The sequence below is a fragment of the Sturnira hondurensis genome, unplaced genomic scaffold (genome assembly GCF_014824575.4).
Source record: "Sturnira hondurensis isolate 20B ecotype Veracruz unplaced genomic scaffold, ASM1482457v3 Scaffold0001120, whole genome shotgun sequence".
Taxonomy (NCBI): Eukaryota; Metazoa; Chordata; class Mammalia; order Chiroptera; family Phyllostomidae; genus Sturnira; species Sturnira hondurensis.
The window spans coordinates 5,351,796-5,364,272 of record NW_028073751.1 but is presented as its reverse complement, the minus strand read 5'-3'; the positions used below and the strand labels follow the sequence as shown (position 1 = coordinate 5,364,272).

The window sequence follows — 12,477 nt, the reverse complement described above, 5'->3', positions numbered from 1 at the left end:
ACCTCTAGCCCTTGGCAATCTGCTTCAGAGAACAGACGCCCCATAAGTTTGCTGCTCTGATCAGAAATGGAAAGACTAAGGACTGACTTGTTAAACTCTTAATTCTTCCTTACATTAGAATTTTTCAAAAATTAACCATATCACCATACAACCCAGGAACTGTATTCTTGGGTATTTATCCTACTGAAACAAATTAATGTTCATGTAAAAAACCCATACACAAATGTCAGCACTTAAAAAAATAACTATTGATATAAATCTAAAGGGAACTGTGCAGAAAAAAAGCCAACTGAAAAAAAGCCAATCAGAAAAGATTACATGATATATGATTCCATTTATATAATAGTCTTGAAATGACAAAATTACAAAATGGAGAGCAGAACAGTGGTTGCCGGGCGTTACAAATGGGCGTGAGGCAGACGACTGTGGCCATGAGCAGCCATCCCGGTGAATCCTCGTGGCGGCGGGCTGTTCTGCTCGCCACTGTATCAATATCCTGGCTGTGGTATTGTAGTGCAGCCCAGCAAGATGTTACTATTGGAGGAAAGTGGGTAAAGGACCACAGGATTTCTCTATATTATTTCTTACAACGACATGTGAATTTATAATTATCTTAAAATAAAAAGTTATTTTTGAAAAAGACTAACCATATTCCAAATCTGAACCAAAAACACATTCCTAAGCGGTACCTCAAAAATAATCATAGTTTCAAATGAAAGATCTCAGTGTGACTAGCAATACAGTGGAGTTTTACCTACAAGAAGCAAGGAGCCCTCTCAAAAAGAAGCAGAGTTGTTCTCATCAACACAAGACACAAGAGAGGACAATTCTTTGCATGTGAAAGCTATTTTTAGAAACTGGAATGGCAAAAGAAATGACAACTACTAACAAGAGAAGTGCCCCTCCTCAGGACACTGAGTAGGGGAACCCTGAGTGATAGTCCGTCTCTCCAAGTGTATGGCTGGGCTTCCATGGGGATAAGTAACAGCCGCTGATCTGTGAAATCTGATCTGTTTGCCATTTAAATCCATGTGACTCACTGAGGCTGGCTGCATTCATATCTCTAAAAATACAGGAAATCTGCAGCCTACGCAAATTTGGCTCACTGGCTCATGGGCTTTTGATTCAAACATGGCACATTCACAGATAGTAGCTTCATATTTATATCAGCCAGCTGCACAGGAGGTTCTGCTGCTCAGATGAGAGACTAGGCTGAAATACAGAAGCAAAGAGAATCAGAAGAATTATCTGCTTACATATATTTTATCTGGGAGTCACACAACGCCTTCTCTTTAACAGGGAACATGAGACCAAAGGTCCTCTACGGGCTATAAGGATGCCCTTCCTCAGTGGGGCACACCTAATGTGCCCCACTAAATGCCTGTCTCCAGAGAAGACAGAGGGACTCATGAGCTATGCAAGACAGAGTAGAAGTGTGGTGGTCACATGAGCGACCTAGCACCCCTGGGACTGGCAGTGGCCAAAGCTCCAAACAGAAAGGGTTGGTGCCTTGGATTTGCCACTTTTTGTTTCATCCAGTTGCACTCGGTACCTCTCCTAGGAACTCCTGCAGCCAGGAAAACGCCTGAGTGAGGCAGCTTGTTCTGAGAGTTACCTCTTGGAACACCCTGATTCCTTCCCCGTGGGCGATCCACACATATGGATCTGGTGACTTTTCAGAGGTGCCCTCTCTGTGTCTCCTGGGGCCTGTCTGGCAGAGCCAGGGCTGCACTCACCCATCAGGATACTCAGCAACTTCTGCACTCGGGAATTGACCCCCACGATTCGGTAGAGCCCTTGCTCATTGATCCCTGAGAAGAGAAACAGTGATGATTTAATTAGACGTACATCAAAACATGAGTCAAGCCAACCCAGCCAAAGGCACTGTTCTCATTTTCTCAGTCCTTCTAAAAGCTGCTTTAATTAAAGTCCCCTGTCACTCAGCTCTGCTCTTAGCAAAGGAGTGCAACTGGTACAGCTGTCTAAGATTTCACGGATGTGCGGCACACTTCAACCCTCACGTTAGTTCAGTCATCAGAGGGAAAAGAAACCTTCCTCTTCCCTTGCCAAAGGCAGCATCTGAAGAGTTTTGAAAGATGCAAAATATATACTTTAAATAGATCATAGTTAACTGGTGTTTTAATTTAAAAAGCCAAAAATGACATGACAAAAATTCATACTTCAGAAAAGGATAAACACTTCACAACGTATTTTCACATACAAAATGAAAATATTGAGGTTTAAGGACATTTTAAATCTTGGAGAATGTTACCCAAATCTGAAAAATTAGAAAACCCATTCATTTATAATGAAAACATTCATTATAAAGAAAAAGAAGGACCATCTTCATTTGGCCCAAGGAAATGTACAACCAGACTGGAAGGGGTTTCCCTTCAAACACCCAGACAAAGAACCCAAAACTAACCCACCTCAGTCCTTTGTTCATTTCAGTACAGATGGGATCACCACTGCATCATTTACAAAAGGGGATGACAATTCACACTAAGATCTAAAATGACTTTCTTCCTGCTGGTCCCAGGCCCATCATATGTGGTACCTCTCAACTACCTGGTCTCCTGCTTCCTGTCTTGTTCCCTTGATGTCCATTTTTCAACCACTAGCCAAAGCGAACTCAAAGTATAAATCCGTTCAAACCTTCTCTTTTCTTAAAACCTTCCCATGGCTTCCCATTGCATTGGAATCACAGTCAAACCTTACTGTAGCTACAAGGCCCTACACGATCAAGCACAGGCCTGCTCAGACCACCTCATCAGCCACCCCACTCTGCTGCAGGTGGCGCTTCTGCTCCTCCAACACACCCAGCTCAGGCCCCCAGCACAGCCCTGGCACAGGGTTCCCTCCACCCAGACACGCCTGTCCCAGATCTGTTCAACATTCGGGTCTCAGCTTAAAAGCAACCTCCTCAATCTAATGCACTCCATGACCAGCACTGCTGGCCCATATCTGCCCCCCTTTTTTATTTATAACCGTTAATAATATATAAAATTATCCTTCTTCTTTGGTTTCTTGTCTTTTCCCAAAAAATTACAATATAAATTCACGGTACAGTGACTGCCTTCCTCACCATTATATCTCCAGCACCCAGGCCAGTATATGACACAGGACAAAACAAATAAAACAGTGAGTTATACTCCATCAGAACCACTACTTTGGAGCCAAAACAAAACTTCCTGGAAGAAATTTGGGGAAAGGCTCATTCTACAGTGTCTTCTATAAGACCTATGTAGAAATGGAACTCATGAATAGAAGCAAGTGGTCTGCAATGAGGGGGCTCTACAGCTAAAACAGACCTATGAAAGCAGGCCACCATGCTGCATGGTCCACGGGCTAGGAGACCCTGGTCAACAACTATGGGAAGGGCCCCAAGTTCCTTGGTAGCAAAACCATTATTCAGTAAAGTGGTGTCTTGAAGGGCTTGTCCTTTCTGAAGTGTTATCTCTTTCCTTCTTCCTTGTGCTTTCCTGGAACTTGACACAATCCAAGCTTCAAGAGGACAATGATTAATGAGCCCCAGAGAGCCTGGGGTTCTGGTCGCCACTGGCCCCCACAGTTATATGTGCATGTATATGAACTGCGGTAGGGAAACTGCCACTTCCTTCACGCATTTACGTAAATACATGACTCATGCTGTCCTTATGTCCTCTTTGTGCTGAATGAACTTACTTAGAAGTTCAAACATTTTCATAGGCAGAAGCTAAGGGACCAAACCAACTGTGACCTTCTTCTTCCTCACAACTTATCATGTATATTTTCTGGCTTGACATCAGAAAAAGTCATCCTCTTGAGGTATGTGTTTGCACTTATCAGACAGACTCTGAAGGGTTTTAAATGATTAGGCTTCTCTCTTTGTTTTGGCTGCTGAAAACTGAGTGACAGACAGGTAGCCCACCTCAGGCAAGCATATGAGGCTGGGGAATTGAGGGGAGGAGAGTTTCGTTTTGAACTCACTTTGGCTCCACTTTCATGCCTCTACTTCCGTTAACCCTGCATCTCTTATAGCTCATTCTTTATTTTAAAATGAAAAGCATTTCAAAATGCCCGTTGAAAATTACCTTAGTTATATCTACTTTTAAAACTTGAGAAAATGTACTTATGGAAAATAGATAACACCATGATACAGGGGCAGGTATGAATCTTCCCTCTCCCATCACCCCCAGAAGGGGTCGGTTCATACTTGGCAGGCTGTTTTATAACTTGCATTTTCCACTTACTGTTGGAGCCGCTCTGTCTGGTTTCAGGAGTTGTAACTGCCTACCATGGATAAGTCTGAGTGTGCGATCTCCGGAATGCAAGTCACTAAGAAGACAAAGCTTGTCTCTGGTAGCAAACGCTGCTTCTGCTTCATCCCCCTGCCCCCAGTGCATGGTCAGATAGTCCATGACTTGTAAGACCGCTTAGAGGGGGGGCAACCTACACCAGACATGATTACTTGGGAGGCCATCATGGAAGGACTCGGGGGGCTGCAACAAAGAGGGAGTGATGGACCCTTGATCCCTGGCTATTATGACATAGCCCAAGTCCCCATGTCCTCTGGGAGAAGCCCTTCCTGGCTCTAATCCACTTAAGCATGAAAACCTATGACGGGGGAGGCAGTGCAGCCCCTTGCGGGCTAGAGCAGGATCTGGGGTGATCGGGCATAAGAAAGAGTTCCTAAAAGTCCTGTGAAGCCTGCTTTGCTAAGAGCGCTTTCATTCATATGATAAGGGTCCGAGCAGGAAATGAGTATGTCTCCCAAAGTTTCTACAACCCCCTTACCTGATAGACACTGACTCAGACTAAGCCCTCAGATTTCTTTGAAATGTTATTCACTGTTTGATCCTTAGCACCTGTACTTCTGTGTATTACAACCCAATAAAAGCCATTGAGGAAAGGGCTCTAGGCCCTTCTTCTCTGAGAGATTGGCCACCTCTCCTCCCCAAGCAGATCATGTCTTGGTAGTTTCACTTTCATCTGTGGCGGACGGGGGAACTTTGCGAGCAAAGTTGCCCCCACATCTGGCACCCGGGACAGGGACCTGACAGATCCAGGACCTGCTTCGATCCAGAGGCTACGAGCCACATCGCCATGGACAGCACGCCAAAGTGGACGGAAATCAGGGTTTCATCCCCAGAGGGACCAGGGGCACCTTCTAGTAGGGCCCCCAGGCATGTTACAGATAAGAGGAAAGGTTACTGTTCACTTTCATCCATGATGGACGGGTGGACTTGCTGGCAAAGTTGCCCCCACAACTTACTATATATAACGAAAATCCTGGGGGTCAATAAATGTACTTCCGCTGCATTTTTAGTGATTCAGGATTTTTTTTTACTGCATGAATGTACCTCTGTTAATTTAACCAAATTTTGAGATGTTTGGTCAGTTTCTGATTTTTTACCTTAATGATACTTTTCTGTAAACAGCCTTACAGCTCAATCTGGTCCATGTCCTTATTTCCTCAAGCCCCATTACTCCCATAAATGTCACCTACTTCTGCTTTATATTCTCTGGCTGTATTTTACATTATCTGTGCAAACTGCTTTAATTCTCTATTGAAGGAAGGTATAGTAGAAATAAGCAAACATTTAAAAATGTAAGTACATATTAAAATAACTACATTGGACAGAATACTTTTTGACTATATAGGAGTAGAGACTTACAAAGTTAATTTTTTCCCTCCCCCTCTGCTCAATGCCTTATAGCCTTTATAGAGACGACTATATTTCTCAACTGAAAAGAGTTATGGATCCTACCTGAAAAGATAGAACCTCTTCCAAACAAATAAAAAGGGCTGATGGGCTAAAAGGCTATAGAATAAATAAGAGTCACATATTTGAAAATGGTTCAAATCAAGCCCAGTGGAAAGATAGGTATCAGCTTTTCTAGAGGCTCAGCAGACCAGTGCACTTAAAGCTCCAAACTGTCAGAAATGAGGAATCGCCTTTGCGCCAATCTCAGAGGAGGGGGTGGAGACCACCTGGATGACACAACATCCCTGATCTCTCTGTCCTGCTCCTACAGACCCAGCAGAGGTCCAAGAGTAATGGACAGGGCCTGACCACAGTGCCACTGCAGGATACTGGGGGTCTGGCCCGTTCTTAACACCTGGATGGTCTCCAGCAACAAACTCCCCAGAGCAGGTTCTTAACCGGAGGTCCACGGACCCTAAAAGGTCCACGAGAAAATCCAGGGTGTCTATGAACTTAGGAATACAATTACATCTTTGTTTTCACTAACTTCTAACTGAAAATTAAGCATTTCCCTTCCATTATGACATAAGCAACAAATCACAGTAGATTAACAGTACCTGCAACTTAGTCAGAAGTCACAAATACTATCATAATATATCTCAATTGTTGCAGACATCTTGAAATATTACTACTTCCAGATTAAGCCAGTTATTAACCCATCACCATAACTTATTATGTAAAGTGTTAATAAAGAAAAACATCTTACTATCTCACAACACATATTATTATTATATCTTAATATGTTCATAATTAAACTTTAGTAACTGGTTTCCTTTCAATCCCAAATATTTGATACATATGTGTTTAAAACTTTCTTTCCATCAGCCAAAGAGATCGATGACACCAAATCAGCTGAGAGGCCCTGCTTCAGAGCAACATGGCTCGTGAAAACACACTGGCAAGTGTGGGAAGTTAAATGAGTCACTTAAAATCGGAAAACAGCAGGTAGCAGGTCTGACGCCTCCCCAGATGTGTGACCTTCACTGAGAACAATGCCATCTGTTGAACTACTTTACCTCTGGTTTCCACAGCGTGGATGCATTTCTTGATAATATTGAAGCCGATGATGTCTAACTGTGCCACTGAAAGAGGAAGAGAAGAGAGTCAAGTTGCTGGCAGTGCAGACCAACCTTGGAACGAAGCATGACCAATCCAGGTGACTCAGTCTCATGGCATGGCCACATATCCTTTTAATTTTTCCCACTAACTGTACAGGAATTATTTTTAAAAATAGCTGGTATTCACTGAGAGCTTACCACATGCTGGGTATGGTTCTAAGTGCTTTGTCTATATCATCTCATTTAATTCTGCAAGGTTATCCTAAATGTACTGCAGTATAAAGTGAAGAAACTGTAGTAAAGAAAAGAAACTGCAATAAAGACTGCAGTATAAAGTGAAGAGCACCTTACCAAAGGAATAACTAGACATCCTTTAAACTGTCTGGCTAATATTAGGAGCTGGAGGACTAACTGCTTGTTGGTCCCCTTCAAAAAGCATAAATTAACTGTGGCCAGTTAAGACTGTTGGTTAGAGCACCATCCCAATACACCAAGGTTGCAGGTTTGACCCTGGTCAGGGCACATACAAGAAACAAACATTAGATGCATAAATAAATGGAACAACAAACCAATGTTTCTCTCTCTCTTCCCCTTTCTCTCTAGAATCAATTTTTAAAAGGCATAAATTAAGTGCTCAATAAATGTTGGACAACTGCTTGACACAGATTATCTCATTTTTTCCCTAGAAAGTCCTATAGGCTGATACCATTGTTAGCCCCATATTACAGAAGAAGAAGCTGAAATTTGGCAAAGCTAGATATCTTAGCCAAAGATGCAGGTCTAATAAGTGGGAGATTCACCCCAGAACATGTATATATTCACCCCAGAACGTGTGACCTAACTGCCTTATTTTTAATATATTTTATTGATTAGGCTATTACAATTGTCCCATTTTTTTCTCCCTGTGTGACCTAACTTCCTTAAATGTGACCATGAATTAAAGAGAGAAGTAAAATTCTGTTTGGGTTACTAGGGAAAAAAAGACCCAGAGGAAAATCAAAATAACCAAGAACAGAAAAGCTACTTGAAGAAGAAGACCTCAGGCAGTAAGTAGAGTCACCCTCTTGTGGCGAATCGGCAGGTGGCTACACTCCTCCACCTGCTCTAAACCCACTAATGCCACTCAGAAAATACACGCTCAACAACAGCAACTTTTTTCACAGCACATAACTAATTTCCATCCTGGCAACAAAGCTGAGAACCCACCAGAACTCATATCCACACTCTGGTTTCCCCGCTAATCCTTAAGAATGGGTTCAACTTTGACCTCTTAGGGCGTCAGGACCAAACATTATATAAACGAATGTTCAAAGTAGAGAACAAAATGGTAGAAAATAGGAAGGTGCATATTTAGAAGTGATTTGTCATCATCCCAGGGCAAGAAATAAATGTGTATGAGAACTGAGCAGAACTTGAACTCATCCTGGATTTAATCCAAATGGAATCTTTCTCCAATTCTAAATGTCTGAGTAAATGTAGATCCAGTGAAGATAAAAACCCTTTAACAAATCACTGACAATTGCCCAAATCAAACTAGAAAGGAATGCTAATTTCCCAAAACTTCTCTTCCCACAGGGAGCCCGCTCTTGTTCTTACATTAGTGCTTAGTGGTACTTAACACACTTGGTCTCTGGGATGGTAAGCAACATACCAAAAAGGAAGGAAAACAGTGTCTTTCTCCCTGGAGACCAAGTGCAATACAAAACCATTGCTCTTAATCCCTCAAAGCTGTAAAGAGCCTACTAACTGAATCCCTTGCTTTTTCTAGTATGAACCAGGTATTTACTTGGCGAATTGTGTTATATCGAGTTTTCTGACTAGAAGCTGTGAGCCAGATCAAAATTATTCTTCCAAATGAAACTCAATTCACTCATGCCACAGACATTTCCCAAACTTAAAAAAATATATATAATACACAGGCCAAATACCTCTTAGAATCTAGGGGAAGATTTTTGTAAATAACGGTTTTATTGAGATATATTTCATATATCATAGAGTTCACCCACTTAAAGCTTACAATTCATTAATTCCTAGTATATTAACAAAGTTAAGAATCAATCACCACTGTGATTCTATAACATCTTCATTATCCCCCACAAAAACCTCACACACCTTAGTAGTCTCCCCCCTATTCCCCCCCCCTTACCTCTAACCTTAGAAACTACTCATCTACTTCCTGTCTCTGTAGATTTACCTATTCTGATCATTTTATGTAACTGGAATCATACTCTATGTGGCCTTCTGTGTCTAGCTCCTTTCATTTAGCATATGTTTTCAAGATTCATCTCTGTTGTGACATCAGTACTTCACTCTTTTCATGATGAAATAGTGCTCTATTGTCTGGATATACCACATTTAATTTACCCATTCACCAGCTGTTGCTTCCATTTTGGGCTGTTGTGAATAAATGCTCTAGGAACATCTGTCTACATGCTTTTACTTTTACTTCCACTTCTACTTCTCTTCAGTATGTCTAGGAGTAAGATTGCTGGGTTATGAGGTAATTCTACGCCTAACATTTTTTGGGAAACTGCCAAACTGTTTTCTAAAGTGCTGCACCATCTTACATCCCCACCAGCGATGGATGAGGGGTCCAAGTTTTCTGCATCCTTGCCAACATCTGTTGTTGTCTTTTTTATTACAGCCATCCTAGTGGGTGTGAAGTAGTATCTCACTGTGGTTTTGATTTGTATTTCCCTCATGACTAAGTACCTTGGGCATCTTTTCGTGCGCAGGGGAGGGTTTTCACTCCTTTAGACAGTAGTTAGAACAGAGCCTACTAGAATGTATTTGTCAGAGGGAAATTACTTTTAAAACTTAAGGAGGCTTTCCAAATGTTCATAACGGACTCAACAGTCGATTGAAGCCTCTCAGTTCTTCCCTGGAGAGGTTCTTCACGGGTTCTCACACAGGCTGACAGGGAAGGGGGTATGGGGAAGAACGGCCATCTGCACAGTGCTCTGGGGAGCCGCCGAGGTGGCTTCCAGAGTCGCATGTTCTGAGAGTAGGTTTGTAAACAGGGAACTGATGAACTTTTCTGTCCAGACCAAAAATTATTTTGCTTCCTTACCCCATGGACACTGATTAAAGTTGGAAAATTGGAAATAGCCTGGCAGCTGACAGCAATGAGCCCACCTGCAAGGTACATGTTCATAAAGCCATCAGCACAAGTAGCTGAAGGAATACGGACAGAACTAGACCAACCTTACGGAGGCAAGTCAGTCCCTGAACCTTTTCATGTGGAACTGTGGGAAGCCAGAGCCCTTCCTAGGTAAGTAATAGGTAATAGAAAAGAATACAACAGTACCTTCCAAGTACATCCAGAAAAAAAAATTAACTTCCACTAACCTACATTAATAATAATTACTTCTTTTGGAACATGGCAAAGCAAAACCCCTCCAAAAATTTGAGTAAATGTTCATCCTTGGAGTTTCCCAACATTAAAAGTTCTCCAATTTGTTCTAAACCAGCAAGTCCCTTTGCTTTAAATAAATCTTACACAGATGTTACACATAAAGGCCTTACACGTTACACAGGTAACATAGTATTTATTAGTTCAAATGTGTACAATGCTTATATATTGCAAAGCCAAACATTAAAAGCTCAAGGTAACTCTTTACTGCCCTTTAATGTGTCCAAGTTTCATGATGATGATCATTATCACAGTTAAAAATTATGTTAAGAAATGGAATTCATATCAAACCACTTTGCCCAACAAGAAGTTCATGAAGTACAGCTTCAGTACCACTGCTCTGACTCTCGAAACCAGACCTGGTGTAAGTCATGTCACTGCCTACAGCCCCACGTTTCCCTGCACCTCAGTCTCTCTCCATCTCTGTGTCTGTTACACGCACACACATGCAGGTCGAACTTCTAGTCTCATCAACCTGAATATCCTGCTGAGGTCATGATTAGGTTACAAATGATTAACAACTGCTTTATTATTTAGCATGTACTGAGTACCACTAATATGATAGGGACTACAGTGCATACATAGCAGGTCATTAGTCCTGATCTATGCCTAGCAGGTTCCTAATCTTAAGTTAATTGAGATCTCCTACTCTGAAAATCAAGTTTCCACTAAAAGGTTTAGAACACCATCACCACGGAGCATTTCGCTAATGACACAAAAAGTCTGCTCAGCCCGACAGATGGAATCGGCTCTCCTTAATCCCCTCAAGCAGGTGATTCAGCTCTTGCACCGAACCAAGGCTCAGAAAAGGTCAGGGATTTATTTGTAATTTCTGTATCCTTATAATCTTTAGAAATGATCTCTCATTAAATATCTACTAGGTTTGCATTTTCCCCTTAATTTGACTTTCGATGACTCCTTGCAGGAACTGCTACTCCTACGCGCAACATCCACTGTCTTGCGGCTAAGGCTTATCTTCCTTCCTCAGCCCCAGGTTCAGCCTGCCCAGATTTACGCACAGTGCAGCCCAACAGCTGCCAAATAATGACTACTCAGAGAGAGTGCACCAAATACCTAGGCTGCCCCGCCAAGCTGGAAATGTATCATCCTCCTATCTGTCATTTCAACTTCTGAAGCCTTGGGTTTTTTGTTGCCTTTTAGAGAAAGGGCCCAGGTCACACAAACCTGTTTTCAAAAGTGTGTGGAGAACATGACAACAATGGAGAGGTGGGCTGACGCACGGTCAACTTGGAGAGTCTCAGGGCAGCAGCGGGAGGACAATGCCTGGAAGACCACTGGGGTTTGTGCCGTCATGCCTGGGTAAGAACTCTGAGACCAGGGAGGCAGGGTAAAGCCAGAAACAGACAGTTTTGCTCTTTAGGGAACATACTTACTATAAGATTCGATCAAATTATTTTCATGTATGAAAGAAGGAGGTTGGTGGGCCAGGTAGACAAAAATGGCTCTTGTTTTAAATGTTCATCTGAGGACAGTTTTTTTCATTGCTCATAGAAAAAGAGAGGAAGGGAAAGAGAGAAACATTGATGCAAGAGGGAGAAGCATCAATTGGTTGCCTTTGAGGGCACGTACGGGGAATGAACTGGCAAGCTAGGTATGTGCCCTGACCAAGAGTCGAACCCGTGACCTCCTGGTTACAGGACAATGCTACGACCAAGTAAGCCACGCCAGTCAGGGCAGAAATGCCTTCGAGCATAATGGTGACTGGCATGTTCTGCAGCTTCTAGTACCTCATGATACCTCACCTAAGATGCTTTCCCTGGCTCTTTATACCTTCAAAAAAATCAGGTGTATAGGTGGCAGCAGAGTGTGAGAACTACAATAAAACTAACAGCATAACCCTGAGCTATGTTATTCCTCACATCCAAATTATCACCAAGTTCCTCAATTTTATCTTTGAGCATCTCTCAATTTTGTCTAGTCTTCATCTTCACCAGCACCACCCTGGGCCTGGCTTCCATCACCTGTTACCAGGGCTGCTTCAACAGCCTCCTCACAGGTTTCCTCAGCCTCCTCTGGCTCCCTCCAATCTCTCCTCCACATTGTAGACCCTGTGGTCTTGACAAAAATCAGACAACGTCACCTCCGTTTAAAATCTCTCAGTGACACCCTACTGCTCTCAGGACAATAACCCAAATCCCTAACGTGTACCATAACACTCTGCTTGGTCTGATGCCTGTCTCCTAGACCTCAGAACCGCAACCACACTGACTTTCTTTCAGAACATCCAACTGACCACTTT

At 42.5% G+C, this 12,477-nt stretch overlaps 1 protein-coding gene across 4 annotated transcripts in view; it reads right to left on the bottom strand.

The window, feature by feature from the left end:
- The window catches only part of ARHGAP26 (Rho GTPase activating protein 26), a 420,536-nt gene that overhangs the window by 174,199 nt on the left and 233,860 nt on the right, over positions 1-12,477 (bottom strand). For all 4 annotated transcript variants that reach the window (XM_037062978.1, XM_037062987.1, XM_037062996.1 and 1 more), the window contains 2 exons: positions 6,764-6,829; positions 1,737-1,811 (listed from right to left, as the gene is read on the bottom strand). In XM_037062978.1, coding sequence (XP_036918873.1) covers positions 1,737-1,811; positions 6,764-6,829 — 141 coding nt within the window. The remainder of the gene's footprint in view (positions 1-1,736; positions 1,812-6,763; positions 6,830-12,477) is intronic.